Genomic DNA, 20200 nt, shown 5'->3' on the forward strand with positions numbered 1-20200 from the left:
ATGCTTTGGAATAAGGTTTGGGTCATCTCTTATTTGGAATTCTTAGATAATGTTGTAGAATAAAAATTATTGAACGAAGAATTTCTAAAATTATGTTTTCCTGTTTTGATAAGTTTTGCGGTTGCTCAGTTAGAAGGGAAGATAGTTCAAAAATATATAGAGTTCTTGCAGTTGGGTATGCTCTGCATATTCTGAACAACCATAAAACATTTTGAAGATAATTCTGACTTCTGAAACTATATGATTTTGCTTATATCATAGTGAAATATTGTGCTAAATTTTAGTGCAGTTTAAATTTCACTTGTTTGTAATATAAATTTAGAAGTTAAGTAGTTTTTCCTATAAGCTATAATTTAATATGAATCGGGACTTGAGTGACTAGTCTTTTTGATCTTAATACATGTTTTAAGTATTCGTAAAATAGAGCTGTTTGTGCACTAAGCAAAAGGCAAGCTGTTTTCATAAACCTTTTTTTTTAGTATGTCATTGAAAGTGCCCGACAGAGACCTCCTAAAAGGAAATACCTGTCTAGTGGAAGGTATGCATACTTAATTGATTGATATCTTTGATTATTGGAAATAATGATTTCTACCATTTATTGCATTTCTTCTAGGCACTGTGCTAGAAATGTTAGAGGTACTTTAAAGTTGATTTTAACTATTGTATTCAACCCCACTTCACCCACAGTGTGGGGGAAATTGAGGAAAAAGGGAAAATTTCGAAATAGCATTCACTTCATAATAATTATAATATTATAGTCACATTATTTTGTTTCATTAAATTTTAGAAAATCTGTATTTCAAAAACTTTATGACTTATATATTGAAGAATGTGAGAAAGAGCCTGAGGTTAAGGTAAGTGTAATTTTTTTATGTTATTATTGCTTTTGAAATGTAGAGGAAGAGGGACTTTCGAAGGAGTTAAATTTGAAGCAGTAATGATTTATATTTTTGTTAATTAACTAACATCTTTTCCAGCCAGACTAGCCAATTCTGCAGTTGACCCATAACCTTGGCTAATCTGGCACTGGGTAGAGATCACCTGCTTAAGTAAGAGAGGTGAACAGTGTTTGCTGAATAACAGAAAATATTTCCTTCAGTAGCCCAAAGAAGCCAAGTCACCAATAATATGATCTTTTGCTTCTTTACCCCTTGAAAAGTGATTTGTAGACCAAAGACAGGAGGAAAAAGGTCACTATTTCCTCATGGTAATTTGTATTGGAAAGTTAAAGCTATCGTAAGGATGTGTAGGAAATTCAGGTGTGATAATAAAAGATGAATTTGGTCACAAAATTAGTTCAGAGCCATGTTAACTCATTTTTATTTAGTATAAAAGTATGGGCAATAAAAATGTAACAAACTTTTGGATTGTTGGGTTATAAGAGCCTTAAAAAGCTCTATGAGCTTCTTTAAAGATGAATACCATTGTGCTCACTGTGGCAGCACATATGCTAATAATGAATACCATTTGGGGTGCTTGGGTGGCTCAGTCATAAGCATCGGACTCTTGGTTTCCACTCAGGGGATGATCTCAGTTATGAGATCGAGCCCGGCATAGAGCCTGCTTAAGATTCTCCCTTTCCCTCTGCCCCTTATGCTCTCTCTCTTAAAAAGAAAAATACCTTTTTACCTCTTAGGCAAAAAATTAGTGGAATGCTAATAGTATCTAGCCTTTAAGATCTTAACATAGGGAAAAACAACAAGTATTGAATAAATCTTATGGTATGTTTCTCATAAGTTTTGTTGCGATATAAATGATGTACAATAAATTGCGCATGTTTAAAGTATATATTTTGTAAGTTTTGACATAATGTACATCTATTAAACTATGGCCACAATCAATAAGTATAGCAAATATATCCATCACCTTAGGGACAGAACTAAGATAGGATACATAAATAAAGATTCTAAATTGGGGTTGGCAACCATTATCTGCTAGATGAATCTAGCCCACTGCATGTTTCTGTAAATGAAGTTTTGTTGGAATCCAGCTGCAGCCATTCATTTATGTCTTGTCTGTGGCTGAGTTCAAGGTATAACAGCAGAGTTAAGTATTTGCAACACAGACCATACATAGCCTACAAGCCTAAAATACTATCTAGCCCTTTAAGAAAGAAATTTTCTGACCTCTGATTTTTTGCTCACCCCAGAAGTAGAAACCAATTTGTTGTCTTGAAGAGATACTCAATGCTGTTCGAATTTATCTAACTGTCTTATGTCAAATTAGAAGGTTTTCTTTACCCTTGAAACTACTTTAAAATTTAGTCTCTCTCTACTAATCTTTTTGTTTGTTTGTTTGTTTGTTTTGGGGGTTTTTTTTGTTTTGTTTTGTTTTGTTTTGGTGGGAGAAAGTGAGAGAGCACGCAGTGGGAAAGTGTGAAGGAAGAGGGAGAAAGACTCAGAAGCAGACTCTGCACTGAGCGTGGAGCCTGACATGGGGCTCGATCTCCAAACCCTGAGATCATGACCTGAGCCAAAACTGAGTCAGATGCTTAACCAACTGCACCACGCAGGTGTGCCCCTCTACTGATTCTTCATTAAATAGTTCAACTGTTGATTTGCTCATTTTTTTCAAATTCTCAAGATGCTGGGGTTTTTTATTCCACAGTTAATCAATTTATCATTTGTCCCTGCATATAACTGTATGTATACATGTTTAACACAAAATACTTGGGTTTGTTTTTTGAGATCCTGTAAAACTATTCTGTTAACTCAATTTTTTTGTAAATAAAATTTGATTAAATGAATTCTAATATCTATATATGTGGGTTTCGTTTTAAAACATACGCATTTCTAAAATAATGGATTTTGGGGCGCCTGCGTGACTCAGTGGGTTAAAGCCTCTGCCTTCGGCTCAGGTCATGATCTCAGGGTCCTGGGATCGAGTCTCCACATCAGGCTCTCTGCTCAGCAGGGAGCCTGCTTCTCTTCCTCTCTCTCTGCCTGCCTCTCTGCCTACTTGTGATCTCTGTCAAATAAATAAATAAAAATTTAAAAAGTAATCAATTTTTAGGTATGTGTACTATATTTCCTGATGACTTTTTTTTTTCCACAGCATAGTTTCAAGGGGTGCCTGGGTGGCTCAGTTAGTTAAGCATCTGCCTTTGGCTTAGGACATGATTCCAGAGTCCTGGGACTGAGCCTCTCAGGCACCTGGCTCAGAGGGGAGTCTGCTTCTCCCTCTTTCTCTGCCGCTCCCCCTGCTGATGCTTTCTCTCTCTCACACCCTTTCTCAAATAGATAAATAAAATCTTTAAAAAGAAAAGTTTCTAAAGAGCTGTTACATTGAATTTATAGGAAATTGCCTATATTCCTCATTTCTTACCAGCTAGGTATCTTTGAGCCTAACATTACAACTAAGTAGAGCTTTTGAATTTGTTTATATCTAATTTATGCCAGAAAATATTTTAAAAAGGGGACACTGGTAACAGTATAATCAAAGCTAATACCCCAAATTCTTTATGTGTAGACTTATACTTAAAAGAAACTATGTATATGACATCTATGTTTTATGTATTTGCCCTTAATGGTTTTACATTTTACTCATTTAAATATTTTTGCTTTATTCTACTTGTATGCAAATACATGTATTTTATATATGAGCATTTTTGTTTTTTTATAGATCACTTTTTTCTTTGTGGTATGAACTCATTTGTATAAAACATAGTAGGAGACCAAAATTGAATTTACATAGTTGTGTCTTCTATTTGGTGGCTTTATTGTTTGTGAATCTTCCCCATATATTCAGGATCATAATGTGGAAGGAACACTGAAAGTTTCATTCAAGTCTGAATGAATCATAGTATTTTTGGGGCACCTGGGTCGCTCAGTGGGTTAAGCCTCTGCCTTCGGCTCAGGTCATGATCTCAGGGTCCTAGGATCAAGCCCCACATTGGGCTCTCTGCTAAGCGGGAAGCCTGCTTCCCCACTTCTCTCTCTCTTCCTGCCTCTCTGCCTACTTGTGATCTCTCTCTGTCAAATAAATAAATAAAATCTTAAAAAAAATCAGAGTATTTTTGCTAAGGTTATGCCGATTATTTTCATGAGCTCTGCCTCTTTTTTTAAAGCAGAAATTAAGAAGAAATGTGAATTTGTTAGAGAAGCTTGTTATGCAAGAGACATTGTCCTGTTTAGTGGTCAACCTATACCCAGGAAATGAGGGATACTCTCTGATGCTCAGGGGAAAAAATGGATCAGGTAAGAAACTTCGGAGAGCTACAGCCACAAAAATCCCTCTGCAAGGTGGGATGTGCTCTTTTAGAAGTAGTTTTTTAATCTGTTAAGCGGTCTGTCCCTCAGATCAGTGATGACTTGATAAAAGAAGGCATGAGCCCAAATTTTCCTTTTTACAATATTTTGTTAGAAAGTATGTGTAAGATGATTGCCTTCATGAATAAGAATTCTAATTGAGGTAGGTCTTTGAAGTTAAATTATTTAAGACCTAACCTTTATATAATTGTCACAGTTTCCTTTCTTTTGCTATTTGCATTTTAAGGTAGCATAAGGTGTTTTATGTTTTTCTTCTGTATTTTGAGTATACTCTGAGTCTGAAACCTTTAAAATAAAGCAGACTCTCTGCCTTTTGAATAATTTTCTTATTTAGTAACATTTATTTCTATGAAGACATCTTGAAAATAGAGTTTTGAAATATAAGCACTATTAGATTTCACTAAAGAGACATCTAGAAATTTGATACAGTGGTGATGATGTGGGTTCTACAAGAAAATCATCTGGTTAAGGATTTTTTTTTCTTTTGTTGATAATTAATTATACATGTTACAGAATTTTGTTCTGTATATGTGACCAATTTTCATATGAGGTACCAAGTTATCATGCTGATTTTCAGATTAGAGATAAGTAGTCTTCAAGGGACTTTCATTTACCAGTGTGGGAATTTTCTCTGATTATTGTATTGCTGGCTGTGGTTTGCATTATGTTGTTAGGCAGATTGTTTTTGTAGTGTGTTGGGGGTTTTCTCCTTTCTGGCCTAAAATTATATACAATTTACCAAGTCTTTTAGTAGTATGTGAAGTGATTCATTTAAAAGACTTAAATAAAGAAGGACTTTAGAAAAGCCTTTGGGATTTATTCTTTTTTTTTTTTTAATGGAAACTCATTTAAATTATATACCTAAGCTTTGCAGTGAGCCTGAACATTTTTCAGAAACTTTATATTTTAATATTAAGATTCTGAGACCATTCGACTGCCTTACGAAGAAGGAGAATTGCTTGAATACTTGGATGCAGAAGAATTACCTCCTATTTTGGTTGATCTCCTAGAAAAATCTCAGGTACAAAATTTTTCTCTTTAAAATGTCATTAGAGAGGCTCCTGGGTGACTCATTTGGTTAAGTGTCTACCTTCGGCTCAGATCACAATCTCAGGATCCTGGGATGGAGCCCTGAACAGGGAATCTGCTTCTCCCTATCCCTCTGCTGCACCACCCCCCCCCGCCCCTCCCCTCTCGTGCTCTAGCTCTCTGTCAAATAAATAAAATCTTATAAAAAAAAATAAAAAATAAAATGTCATTAGATTTGTCAATTCTATGGCATTTGTTATAAATGATATTTAATTGTGTTCTTGATGGTGCTGAGAACATGAAGTGAGATATTAGATATAGTTAGATGGCAACCCATTTTATTGTGGGATACTCACCCTTTAGGCTGTAATGAAATGTGTAGATTTAGTTGATTCTTCTAAAATTGCTGTAAGTTAGTTCATTTGTTGGAAATCTCCCTATACCTACAATCAAGAGTATAGGAGAAACTATTTACTCCATGGCTGCATTCCAGATAAAGAAGCTATCTAATTGGAATTTCCGTTTTCTCCTAGTCCTAGTTAACTAGCATCCACATCTCTTCACACTTTCTGCCTGCCTTTCTGTTAAAATGGATGAAGTATTCTGTTCTAAGAAATCTCCTCTGCTTGTATTCTGGATTCTGTTCCTTCTCAGGAATTTGCAGCTTTAACCCCTCTCTTCTATCATCTGTTTTTCCCCTTTCTACTAGATAAAGAGCTCAAGTATGTTGTATTATATCTCAGCTTTAAAAAAAAAAAAATCCTCCCTTGAACCCATGTCCTTCTCCAGGTACTGTTCTATAATTCTGCTTTTCTTGACAGCAAAGCTATTCACAAAATTGTATGTGATCATTCTGTCTTTTTTCTCACATCTCATTCTTTTCTCTGCCTACCTCTTTCAGCATTTGACATCACCATTCTACAGAAGCAGCTTTGTCAAGGTCACCAGTGATCTCCAAGGCACTGAATCAACTGGTCACTTTCTGTTCTCATCTTTTTTTTTTTTTTTTTTTAAGATTTTATTTATTTGTCAGAGAGTGAGCGCACAAGCAGGGGGAGCAGCAGTCAAAGGGAGAGGCAGACTCCCTACTGAGCAGGGAGCCCAGTGTGGGACTTGATCCCAGGACCCTGAGATCATGACCTGAGCCGAAAGCAGTCACTTAACTGACTGAGGCACCCAGGCATCCCTTCTGTTCTCATCTTAATTGTTCTCAACAAAATTGGGTGCAAATGACTGCTTCCTCAACACACTCTTCTTTTGGCTTCTGAAACATTGCATTCTGGTTTTCCTTTTCTCTCTATTCCTTCTGTCTTCTTAACTGTCATCTTTTTTCCCTTCATAAATGTGTGATGGTTTCAAGGTTCAGTCCTATGCCTTCTGTTCTTTAATAACTGTTGCTCGATGATCTCAACCAGTGTCATAAGTTTTAAAATGACATTTAATCCCTTGTTTATCTCTCCATGACTATTCCATTAAGCTCCAAACTTACATTTACTAGGATATGTAATAGGTTCCTCAAACTTCACATGACAAGAACAGTACTTTTTATTTTCTACCTCTCAGACCAGTTTTAGTCTTCGTAATCTGTGACCCTGCTTTCCCCTTTCACAATCAGTCCATCAGCAAATGTCACTTGTACCTTCAAAATATATGTGGTCATGACCTGCTATAGTTACCTTCCTGAACTTTCTGCTTTCATTCTAAAACCCCAGAAATCAGTTCTCCACAGACAGCTAGATTAAGCTTACAAAACCAAAAAAAAAAAAAGTTCCCAGCTTAAAATTTTCAGTGTCTTCTCACTGTACAAAACCCCTGCCTTCTTGGCTTCATCTCCTGATTCTCATCCCTACTCACTACACTGCAGCCATCCATTGTTCTTTACATACTAAAACACACCAAACTTACTCCTATCTTAAGACCTTTCATCTGTTCTTCCTTGTGTGTGGAATGATCTGTGCATATGTCTGGCCCTTTTGTGAGTCAGGCCTCACCTGAAAAGTCACTTCCTCAGGTTTTTATCTGAACACACAATCTAAATTCGCTCCTCCCTATTTTATCTCCTTTCTAGCATTTGTCACTACCTAAGATTATCTTGTTTATTTCTGTACATGTTTATTGCCTGTCTTCCCACACTAAGAGTAAATAATTGTCCCACCTCTACTGTATCTGTGAAGCTTCTTGGATAGTGCCTGGCATATAGTTCACATTGTCATGGCTCAATAAATAGTTGCTAAAAAGAATGAGCGTAGTAAGAACTCATAGCAAAGAAAGTCCCCATTATAAGTTCTGAAAGGGTAAAAAAACACAATACTGTTAAGTGCCTATGTCAGGTTGTGATTAGCAAGACTTGAGTGATAAAGGTTCTTACTTTTGGACTAGAAAACAGTATGTTTAGTCAAAAATTATTGTTTGAATTCATAGTTAACTTTCTTCCTTTTATTAATAAAGACAGTCATATTTCTGGAAGTCTTAGCAGAGCAAATAGTAGTTATTTCCAAAAACTGAAACTCTGGAAGAGATGATTGACAATTTAGAACAAAGATGGACTTTAGAAAAACGACGAAGTTAGCAAAGTATAGCTGTGAGCCAGTGAGCATCAAGACAGCATCTCCAGTGATTTGTAACACTGAAGTATATAAATGCCAAAACTCAATCTGTAATTAGAATCCATTAAATGATTTTAAACTTCTTGAGTCATAGTGATGAACAGAAAATAATTCCTTAGAAAAGTTTATATAGTAGTAAATCCACCAGTAAGGAAGGCCACTTAAGATTCTGTGAGTGCCCGGAAGTATTGCATAAGCATGTGAAGAACCTGAAACATTGAATGTAAGCACACTTATGTAGACTTTTAAAAAATGACATTTACTTAAATATTTTCACTCAAAACAGGTTAATATTTTTCATTGTGGATGTGTCATAGCAGAAATACGTGACTACAGGCAGTCCAGTAATATGAAATCTCCTGGTTACCAAAGTAGGCATATTCTCTTACGGCCAACGATGCAGGTAAGGAATGTTTAAATATTTTAGGGGCTCCTGGCTGGCTCAGTTGGTGGAGTGGCTGACTCTTGATCTCAGAGTTATAAGTTCAGGTTGGGAGTAGAGATTACTTAAAAATAAAATCTTAAAAAATAAAAGAATGTTAGGTTTTATTTAGAGTTTTATTCATGAAATATCTTCATATGTTTGCATGTCTTTATATTATTGTATTTTTTTTGTTTTTATTTTTTGTAGACTTTGGTCTGTGACGTACATTCAATAACAAGCGATAATCATAAATGGACCCAGGTTAGTTTGTTTTTAAATCCCAAAGAGACAAAATAAAGGAACAATACTTAACATTAAGTTAAGCAAAAGATATTTTATTTGCAGTTTTATTTAAATGTGAATTTTGAAATTCCTTTATGAGCTTTAGAAACCAGGGTTCTCTTTATCCATGCAGTAATCACTCAAGGAACTAAGCAGTTCCTTCCCATTTGCTTTAGGACCATGGTGAAACAGGGTCAGGCTGACCTGATCTGTCCAATGTGTGAAACTTCGTTTTTTAATCCCCTCTCAAATAGAAGAAAAATTATTTGTTTTTATACCATTGATACAAATAGATACTGGTTTTCTATAATCTAGGATTCTATAGCATGTCTGGCCTATTGCCATTCACACCAGTTGTAGCACTAGAACCTTGAGACTAGCTAGTTAACTCTCTGGTGCTGGCTCAGTATGTATTTGGTGCCCACTCACAAGACAGTGGACTTAGTTCTCTGCTACTGTAGAGAGGAACAGTAACTAAACCAAAGAAAATATCGATAATGAAAATTATCTGCAAGATGTAGTTATGAATAAGATGCCATCATCAGCAACTGTCAAATGTTGGGTTTCAGTTTGGGCTATAATCTTTTTCCTGCAAGGTTAAAAGCTGTTGAAAGAATATTTAAAACCAAAAAAACAAAACCCTCATTGGTCACCATAAGAGGTTATCAGTGTATCAGTTTCTTATTCTGAATGTTGATGAATAAAGGGAGAGATTGTAACATTTTATTCTGCTTTTTCTGTGTGAACTGTATGTTAGATAGCCAAATAGTAAATAGGGGAATATTTTTCAGAAAAATTAGATCTTAAAAGTTCTTACGACAAGAAAAAAAATTTTGTTGCTCTGAGTAACTGGACTTACTGTGATAGCCATTTTGCAGTGTGCACAAATATCAAATCACTTGTGTACCTGAAAATTAATATGTCAGTTATACATCAGTAGAAAAGAGGAAGAATAAACAATTATCCTGGTACAAAGTAATTGTTGGTAGAGGATATTTCTTATAAGCAGATGCGTAGTTTCTGTCTTTGAAAAATACCTGCATTTTTTGAAAATTGCCACCAGTATCTTTATACAGAAGTTTATTTTCTTAATTTTCTTTCATAAAAACATGGATTTAGAGTTAACTTTTTCAGAGTATAACACATTCAGATATGCTTCAATAATTTATTTAAGAAGGTTCCAGTAAGAATCAGGAAGTATAGAAGACATTTAGGCATTTAGACAGTTTAGAATTCATAGAATTCAGCGTGTAGAAAACCATTTAACATTTCTGATATTGGTGAGGATTTGAATTTCTTTGGGTGAGGTGCATATAAATGGTGCTTTTGTAAGTAATGATTCCAAATAGAAATTTTTAGTTGTGATTTCACATATTACAGATACTAGTAGCGTCTCAACTTAATTTCTTTTAAATTTTATACATTAAATGTTGATGTAGGCTCCATAGCATTCCTGCTTGATGGGTAATCTTAACACAATTGAAAGGTGCACTTCCAGCTACATAGCACATATATAGGAATAATTCCAGCTAATAGGTACAAAAGAAATGATGGCTTTTTTTTGAAACATCAATTTTGGAAGTCTTAATGAATTAATCTAGACAGCTGTAATTCTTAGGTATAAAAACCATTAGATCATAGGTTCATAGGAATATTTATAATGCAGAGATCTGACTAACCCCACTGATGTAAAAATGGAACACTCGGACATTGTGTTCCTCCTGGTGTGATGCAAGAGAAAGTACGCAGTAGTACCAATAAAGAATTCTCATCTAAAAAAAAAAAAAAAGAATTAAATTAAGCTTCTAGATGTAACAGTTTACAAGAAATTCAGGAAATAAAAAAGATTATTAAACGACACAGTGAGGAAGCAACTAGTCAGATCCAGTTAAAGTCCACAAGGAAGTAGTTGCTCAAATCCAACAAACCAATTAATTGCTTGAGAAAAGGGAAAAAAAGTTCGGAGAAGAAGGTGATCACATTACAGAATTAAAAAAAGGAGTTTAAAACAGATAGAAACCAGATACCGTAGGCCTTGTTTGAGTTCAAATTCAAACAAACCAACTAAAAATACACTCTTGAGATAATGGGAGATTTAAAGCCAGACTGGATGTTAGAACTCCTTATCAGATATCCTAAAGATACAAACGTGGTGCTCCGAAGGGGCACGTGCTCCCGAATGTTTATAGCAGCAATGTCCACAATTGCCAAACTGTGGAAAGCGCCTAGATGTCCATCAACAGATGAATGGATAAAGAAGATGTGGTATATATACACAATGGAATACTATGCAGCCATCAAAAGACATGAAATCTTGCCATTTGCGACGACGTGGATGGAACTAGAGGGTATCATGCTTAGCGAAATAAGTCAATCGGAGAAATATAACTATCATATGATCTCTTTGATATAGGAAGTGGAGATGCAAGGTGGGGGGGTTTGGGGGGAGGTAGGAAAAGAAAAAATGAAAAGATGGGATTGGGAGGGAGACAAACCATAAAAGACTCAATCTCAAGAAACAGACTGAGGGCTGCGGGGGGGAAGGGGGACGGGAGAGGGTGGTGGGGAAATGGACATTGGGGAGGGTATGGGCTATGATGAGTGCTGTGAAATGTGTAAACCAGACGATTCACAGACCTGTACCCCTGGGGATAAAAATACATTATATGTTTATTAAAATAAAAAAATTAAAAAAAAAAAAAAAAGAACTCCTTATCAGTTAGCAATGCATGCTGTAATAGATTATTTTAAAATACTCTAGCAAAACAAAAACATAAGTTACAGAGGGAGCTATTAAATGAAATTAAGTGTTGGTACATGGGGTCACCACACTTCTGCTTTTATGTATGTTTGAAAATACCCAAAATACATTATATGTTTATTAAAATAAAAAAATTAAAAAAAAAAAAAAAAAAAAAAAAAAGAAAATACCCATAATAAAAAGTTGAAGTATTGAAAGAAGCAGTGTTTGTTTGCAAAAAATCTTACTCAGCAATAGTATTGACTCATTTGACTGTAAAAAAATTTAATTGTTGCTATTAAAATATTTCAGTAATTCAAAAAAAAAAATAAAGGAATGCAGTATTCCTTATGTAATATCAGTAAAACACCTGTGTACACTTTGGAATGGGTATATAGAGCTTACACAGTATTAGTGTGATCATTTTTAGTCTTGCAATGAAGTTAAGCTGAGTATAGAATGAGACTGTTAATCTCCGTGTTGTTGAAAGTGCTATGATCCAACATTTTGTAAGCTTTGTGGAAGCAGATGATTTTATCTGTTTTGTTCACTGCTTAATCCTCAGCTCTTAGAACAGGGCCTAACACATAGTAAGTGCTTGGCAAATATTTGTTGAATTAATGAGTAGGCATTCTTACAATTTGACCATTTGAACACTGTTAGATAACTGAATTTCCATTAATACTTTCATTATGCTGTCAAGTTTTTGACGTTGACAAAAAGGTTGGAACTTGAAATACTGTGTTTTATGTTAGTATGTAACAGTTCCAAGGAATATTTCTAGATTAAGAGATATGTGTGATTTGAAAAACTTAAATCTGTTACTGACATGTGCTCTTATGTATTTTAGGAAGATAAACTTTTGCTTGAGAGCCAACTGATCCTAGCTACAGCTGAACCACTGTGTCTTGATCCTTCTATAGCAGTAACCTGCACTGCAAACAGACTCCTTTATAACAAGCAAAAGATGAACACACGCCCAATGAAACGGTAAATGCCTTTGTAGATAGGTAAACCAGAAGATGTTCCTAGGCAAGTAGCTTTAAATTTTGCTATTTATGGTATCTTTCCCTTCCAAGGTATAAAAGTTCTCTGACTTTTTAAAAACGGGATTTTAGGGGCACCTTAGTGGCTCAGTGGGTTAAGCCTCTGCCTTCGGCTCAGGTCATGATCCCAAGGTCCTGGGATCAACCCCCACATCAGGCTCTCTGCTCGGCAGGGAGCCTGCTTTCCCCCCTCTCCCCTCCCGCCTCTGCCTGCCTCTCTGCCTACTTGTGACCTCTGTCAAATAAATAAATAAATAATCTGGGAAAAAAAAAAAGGATTTAAATGGCCTTATATTACTTTATTTGTGTATTATGGATTTTTAATGCTGTGCTTTATATTGAAGTGGTGCGTTCTCTGCATTTTGTGAAAGAAGAAACTTCCTAAAGTTTAGAGTCTGTTTACTAAAAAGAGAGACTGAGAAGAGACAAGAATAAAAAGAATAATTCCTGACTAATTACTAATAACCAATAACCTATTTGTTTTGTTAATACTGCTTTTAAAGAAACAATTTGTAGTTTATTTTTGAAATCTGATAAAATATCACAGTCTGACAAGTCAGTTTATAACCAGATGCCTTTTTATAACATGCGAAGTCATCTTTAAATGTTTTTGCTCTCTCTTTTGCTTAATATTAACTTGGACTACAGTTATAGTTGGTTCATCATTAAGTACTTCTGACATAATTGTTTTAATGGCCCACTTTGGATAATCGTCAAGTTTGGAGGAGTTCAAAAACCTATCCATTTTTCTAAATTCCTCAGTTTACTACGTAAACAACATATGCTGAGGAAAAGGTACAGTTTCGGAAATAGTGAAGTAAGTCCATATAAGATCTGTCAGCAGCCCTGTAAAATCTCTTTGTATCTCTCCACATCTCCATGCCCACTGCTAAATCATTGTTAAAGTCAGCATTATCTTCATCTTGACTTCTTTTGCAAATTCCTGTTTCACCTTCCTGCTGCTGCATTTTCTCCCTTTTGATCTATTTGCCACGTAAGCAAACCGGAAAAATCCTTTAAAAACGTCAAAGGAGACTATCTGCCACTACTTGCTAAAATTTCCCTAAGGCTTCCCCCTTGTATTTTACATTAAATCTAAACACATTACCATTAATCTGTAAGGCTCCTTTCTTATTCTCTGACCTCATCTATTATGTGGACCCTCGTGCTCTAATCATACCTATTTTCTGTTTCTAAAAACAAAGTTTAGTTTTTAATTCTTAATTTTAAATTCTTCTCTGTGCTTCAAATATTCATTCCCTGATCTTTCTTTTCTTTTCTCTCTCTCTCTCTCTCTCTCTTTTTTTTTTTTTTTTTTAAAGATTTTATTTATTTGAGAGAGAGCATGAGGGGTAGTGGGCAGAGGGAGAGGAAAAAGCAGATTCCTCACCAAGCAGGAAGCCAACTTGGGGCTTGATCCTAGGACCCTGAGATCATGACCCAAGCCAAAGGCAGATGCCCAACCACTCGAGCACCCAGGCACCCTCCCTGATCTCATAGCCACTTCTTTCATGCCGTTCATAGCTCAGCTCACACAGCATTTCTTCAGAGTCCAGTCCTTCCTTCCTTTTACCTAATTCTGCCCTCTCTATCACTGACTCACCACAGTACCCTGTTTTGTTTTGTTTTGTTTTTTCTCCTACTAATCAGTGCTCTTTGAAAAGATCTTACCTGTTTACTTGTGAATGCCTGTTTTCCCTTCTGGACTATCACCTCCAAGTAACAGGAATTTTGTTTGTCTTGTTCATTTTTGTTTTATCAGTCCCTGGGACTTTGCTTGGCAAGCGGTGGTGTTCTACAGATATTTGTGATTGACAAATACAATGTTTACTGACTGAATCAAGATTTAGTCTGAGTTTCTTTTGTTCAGTTCACTCTTAATATTTCAGGTGTTTCAAGAGGTATTCCAGGTCCTCTCTGAATCGGCAACAGGATCTGTCTCATTGTCCACCTCCTCCACAGCTAAAATTACTTGATTTCTTACAAAAAAGGAAGGAAAGAAAAGCAGGTCAACATTATGACCTCAAGATATCTAAAGCAGGAAATGTAAGTATGTGTTTTTTTAAATGAAGCTTATTATTATGCCAAAAACTTTGCTCATTTTGAATTTTCAGCATATTAATACTGTTTTTAATTTTCAGTGTGTAGATATGTGGAAGCGAAGTCCCTGTAATTTGGCCATACCTTCTGAAGTGGATGTAAGTCAGTTCATGAATTGCACTTATTTTCTTACAAAGTTCCTAAATTTAACTAATAGCAGCTTATATTCAGGGAAAACAAAGACTCACTTGTTTTAAAAACAGTAATTTTTTTTTAAAATCAATTGCTCATTTTTAAAATATTTTAGAATATTCTTTCACATTAACTTGTATAAGAGTACAGCACTTTAATACCTCTGTGTATTGCTATAAATGGTCTGTGTTTAGGAACAATAAAAGAATTTTGAAATGGAAAAAGATGGTACATTATTACATAAAATTTATAGAGTGTGTTCTTTTTTTTCATAATACATCATTATAATTTCCCGGTAATGCTTCTTTTCTCAAATTAGTTAAATGTAAAAAGTAACAATAGTGGAGCAGTGGCCAGGATTAGGAACTTCAGATTTTATTTTCTGCTCATCCATAATACTCATGAGATATAAATAATCAAAAACATAAAAGAGGGGATGCCTGGATGGCTCAGTGGGTTAAAGCCTCTGCCTTCAGCTCAGGTCATGATCCCAGGGTCCTGGGATCGAGCCCTGCATCGGGCTCTCTGCTCAGCAGGGAGCCTGCACCTCTCCCCCACTCCCCCACCTGCCTCTCTGCCTACTAGTGATCTCTGTCTGTCAAATAAATAAGTAAAAATCTTTTAAATAAATAAAAGAGATACTTTGATGACTTGTCCCATATTTCTTTTACTTTCCTATTTCTCCTGTGTTCCTTTCTGTTTTTCACTCAAGTTTTTATAATTGGTTAGTTATTTTAACAGATGTTTGCTTTTCTTCTGCATCCTTGGATAGCTAGCACATGGGCTAGCACATGTACTAGGCTAGCACATGTACTATTCTTATTTCCTGAGGTTAAAAAAGTTTCTGAAAAGCACAAAACCAAAGCCTTCAGAAGTACGCTATATATATGACTAAAAGGGAGTATAAGCCACATTATTTTTTGATAACTTACATGTTTCCAAAGGAATGCAGCTTGAGAAGAGATGTTAGTGTAAATATCAAAGGGTGGGATTTAGCTTTGGATGGTGACTGGGTATCTAAAGCAGTGCTTCTCAAACTTTAATGTGTATCCTAATTACTTTGGCTTGCTTGTTAAAATGCAGAAGTTCTAATTGAGCAAGTCTGAGCTAGAACCTGAGATTCTGTAATTTTTCCAGGTTCTCAGGTTGCATGGTGCTAGGGTCCACAGCCTACATTTGAGTAGCAAAATGCTAATACAAAGTTTGTCTGAGTAGATCAGAAGAAGAATCTAGAATACCAGGTAAATGTAGATTTCACGTCCCACTTCAGACCTTCTAATTTAGTCAGCTCTCCAGGGAAAAGACATGGAAATCTGAATTTTTACCCAATTCCCACATGAGCGTGATTTATCTTAAGGTCATGGTTACCAGGAAGATGAGAATACTTGATTCACACAGGCCGGTAGGAGATAATACAAAATATATAATCCGTGTCTGATTAGAAAATGGAAAAGGTTCATAAAAATTTTATCAACTTTAATATAACTTACCTAGTCTTTCTCCAGTTTTGTCTACATTTACCTGGTATTCTAGATTCTTCTGATCGACTCAGACTGAGAAACTTTGTATTAGCATTTTGCTTCTCAAATGTAGGCTGTGGACCCCAGTACCAGTTTTGTCCCACATGTCACAAGAGAACTTTTGTTCCATTAAAACCCAGCCATAGGGAGCGTCAGGGTGGCTCTGTTGGTGAAGCATCTGCCTTCAGCTCCAGTCATGATCCTGGGATCTTGGGATTGAGCCCCACATCAGGCTCCCAGCTCAGTGGGGAGCTTGCTTCTCCCTCTTCTTCCCCTCTCTCTCTCAAATAAATAAATAAATAAATAGTTTAAAAACCCAGCCAAAGGAGAAGATTTTGGTCCTGATTGATGTCTGTGACATTCAAACTTTCCCAAAGGACAAATGTAGTATCAACTTAAGGGATAAAAAGAAGAGGCACTGTCAAAAAAAAAACAGCTGTTTAAAAAAAAAAAAAAAAACAGCTGTTTACTAACCTATTTAATGACAAAAGGGATTCTAATTTTGTTTTTAAAACCAATTGGTCAGATGATTATATCAGGAGAGTTTTATATTAAGCATAGTCGGTGATTTTAGCAATTCGAGAATTTTTGTGCTTGAAGCTACATTATGTTGTTGAGTTACTTGGGCTTTTCTCTTTGGTCATAGTACTGATTCCATTACATCTGCTGTCTCTTGATTTGATTGCTTAGGTAGAGAAATATGCTAAAGTGGAAAAGTCCATCAAATCTGATGACTCACAACCAACAGTCTGGCCAGCCCATGTAAGTCCATCCTTGTAGTCTTCTTTCTGATGAGACTGTTTCTGAATTTATTAAACATAAAGTGACTTTACTTTTAGGATTTTTTTTTTTTTAATTTAAAGGATATCCTGGGGGTTTAGTGAATTAAAAGAAAGAACAGTTTTTTAGTTTTGTTTTTCATAAAGTATGGTTTAGGGCATTCGTAATATATAACTGAATTTTTACTTCTGTTTCAGTTGCATATTGGTGGTTCTGATTGGTTTTCTGTTTCTAATTAGTAAGTTATTCTAAAGATGATTTGGAATGTTATATATAAGTTTTCCCTAAGTGCAGTAATATTTCTTGTATGTGATAAATAGAAGTAGATCTGTCTTCAAAAGTTTTACCCCTTTAATATTTAGTATTTATATTCATATATCCAGTATATCCAATTTTGCCACATTTCACTTGGGCTTGGTTAACTACCTCATTGGACCCTCATTCTTACACTGCTACATAGAAGAGAATCCTGGGCTTTATTCTCTTTGATGGTCTATAGTCAAAACGTAATGTGTCTTCTGTTGCCAGAAACAAGTTAGTGTGTCGTTTGTTAGCTTTGATTATGTATTTACTAAAGAAGATATTTATCTGGAATGTTCTTTTACAGGATGTAAAAGATGATTATGTATTTGAATGTGAAGCTGGTAATCAGTATCAGAAAACAAAGCTGACCATTTTGCAGTCACTTGGTGATCCACTATACTATGGTAAAATACAGCCATGTAAAGAAGATGAAGAAAATGACAGCCAGATGTCTCCATCCCAGTGAGTTCTGTTAAACACGTGTAATTGACAAAATTAGGCATCCGAATTTATCTAGCAGCTACTGATGAACCATTAATAAATAAAAATTTCCCTTTGGGGATCCATTTGTTATTTAAGGACTCCAATTAGATTTGTCAGCAGACAAAAGTAAATTATAGTTACCATGTTGTCCAGGAGTTAAAGTAATCTTTTTAAAAACCTAAGGTATAATTTTCATACCTGTTTTGAAGGATATATCCCTCTTGTTATATTTATGTGTTGACACGTTTGACTTCAACCTGTGAGCAGGAATTTGAAGTGTTTCTGAGATAGCAAGTTTACTATAAATGAAGCTGTTAAAGGTGCTTGGTATTACAGCACTGCATTTAAGAACAAAGACTCAGTGCATAATATAGTTATTGGCTCTAAAAGAAAATACACATACACACATATTTGATCTTCTAAAACTTACAGACTCTTAAGTAACTACAAGGTAACAGTATTTAATTTTGTTTTTATTGTTTGATTATTTGTTTTGTTCTTCAATCAAGTTGATGCTGTTTCAAAAAGAGGAAACTACAAAGAGGAGCTCAACAAAAAAAGCAGGGGCCAGGACTATGTTAAATTCTTTATAAAGTCTTTCCTTAACACGATATTAAATGAAACAATAGTAGAAATGGGTTTTTAAAGACCAGCCTCATCAATATCTAAGTAAAAGTCAATGGAAAGAAATAGTTTCAGTCAAAGAATCATTAGGTAATTTTTTCACATTAGCAGTTTCTATTGTTGAATACTACATAGATCAGATGTTTTGATTACCTGTGTCTTTGAAAATCTTCCCCTTAAGACATATGTTGGTTATTTTAAATTATTAACCTTTCTCAAACATAAGATAATATATGGTTTTTTTCCTCGTTAAAAAAAAACAGTTCAAAAGCCAACTAATTAGATCTAACAAGAAGAGAATTGAATTTTTTGCCTTTACATCAGGGACTTGCTGCAAAAATGCTGCATGTTTTGTTACTTCCAGTCATTCTTCCATATTCATAAATTACTTGAGTTAATAACTTTGAAGTTAAAGTTTGAGCTGCATTAACCAAGTTTTTTCTTTTTTTACATTTTATATTTCAGCTCCTCCACAGATGATCATTCAAATTGGTAATTAAAAAATAAACAAATTCACTATTTTAATCTGTTAAGAAATCATATAAATGTCAAATTCTTTAAAAAGACTTGGTAAAGACATTTTGTTGAATTGGCAATAAACTACCTTCCTTGTCTAAAATATATTCTAAGATCTACTCTGTAGACATTATTAATAACTTCGAAAATCAAAGGTTAAAGTGAGGAAGGCCAAAGGGCTTGCACACAGTAGTTCAGTGAGTTTTGCTGTAGGGCAGACACTTGTAAGGATGTAAAGCACTTGGTAACTCTGAGCCCAGATTTTGTTTTGATACATAAGTTTTATGCCAAAATACATCTCCCTTAAATTAAATCAGCCAAATTATTCACAGGATATTTTATAATGCATGCAAAACTTGGTCACTGCTTCATAAGTTTAAATGTATTTTTAAAAGTTTTTTTATAATATCTTTGTAGTTTGACTCATTTTATAAAACTGCAGTCACTAAAATACGGAAGCCTTCAAAAGTAATCCCAGCACTCCTTAAGACAACTCTTAACATAATACTTTTCTCTCTTTTAAACATTTCAGGTTTATTATTGGGTCAAAGACTGATGCTGAGAGGTAAAAATACTTGTGTCTTTATCTTTAATCAGGATGAATATGTAAAACTTCACTTTTATAGGATAGAGAGTACTCCACTAAGAGTCACAACTTTGATTTTAGTTACACTTTAAATATTACTAGTGTTTTTTATAGAATTGAGAATATAACACAAGAATAAAGTTTAAAATACAGTGTATTTTAAATAAGAAAGCATAGATACATCTATGGTAGCTAAGGAAGACAATTTCTAAGTAGTACTTTAATCACAATGTAAGTGAAAGTCAGTGGTAATTTCTTTGGCTGCTTATTGGTTAAATAATCTCTGTAATTTCTGTATTAAAAGGAAGATACTGTATGTTTATCTTTAGATTGTTTATTAGCAAAATGTTTTGAGCATTAGCTTGTCATTGAAAAGATTAGAAGAATGTATTTTTGGCATGAACCTAAATTATTTAGTTTGAATTTTTGTGTTAGTTTGGATGGAAATTCTTTTATTAACCATTATTATTTATTTTCTATAAATCTATGTTTAGAACAGTTACCTAATCTTTACTCACTTACTCCTAATATTCTAGGGTAGTCAATCAGTACCAGGAATTGGTCCAGAATGAAGCCAAATGTCCAGTCAAAATGTCACACAGCTCCAGTGGCTCAGCCAGCTTGAGTCAGCTTTCTCCAGGAAAAGAAACAGAAGTGTGTTTGATTACTTTTTTTTGCCTAATTGTTTCTTAAGGAATCTAAGAAATGTTAAAGACTGTTTTTTTGAGGGATGGGGGTATTGTTTAATATTTAACTTTCTG

General features: G+C 34.7%; 1 protein-coding gene across 8 annotated transcripts in view; it reads left to right on the forward strand.

Moving 5' to 3' along the window:
- The window catches only part of SUPT20H (SPT20 homolog, SAGA complex component), a 41157-nt gene that overhangs the window by 5687 nt on the left and 15270 nt on the right, over nt 1–20200 (forward strand). For 4 of the 8 annotated variants that reach the window (XM_080799728.1, XM_080799722.1, XM_080799725.1 and 1 more), the window contains exons 4-17: nt 480–538; nt 788–854; nt 4070–4196; nt 5186–5289; nt 8190–8306; nt 8535–8588; nt 12200–12339; nt 14285–14441; nt 14537–14593; nt 16838–16909; nt 17535–17692; nt 18803–18829; nt 19386–19418; nt 19976–20093. In XM_080799728.1, coding sequence (XP_080655854.1) covers nt 480–538; nt 788–854; nt 4070–4196; nt 5186–5289; nt 8190–8306; nt 8535–8588; nt 12200–12339; nt 14285–14441; nt 14537–14593; nt 16838–16909; nt 17535–17692; nt 18803–18829; nt 19386–19418; nt 19976–20093 — 1290 coding nt within the window. The remainder of the gene's footprint in view (nt 1–479; nt 539–787; nt 855–4069; nt 4197–5185; nt 5290–8189; nt 8307–8534; nt 8589–12199; nt 12340–14284; nt 14442–14536; nt 14594–16837; nt 16910–17534; nt 17693–18802; nt 18830–19385; nt 19419–19975; nt 20094–20200) is intronic. The other 4 variants (XM_080799729.1, XM_080799723.1, XM_080799724.1 and 1 more) reach the window with 2 other exon arrangements.

The sequence above is a fragment of the Martes martes genome (assembly GCF_963455335.1).
Source record: "Martes martes genome assembly, chromosome: 3".
In the NCBI taxonomy this organism is placed as follows: Eukaryota; Metazoa; Chordata; class Mammalia; order Carnivora; family Mustelidae; genus Martes; species Martes martes.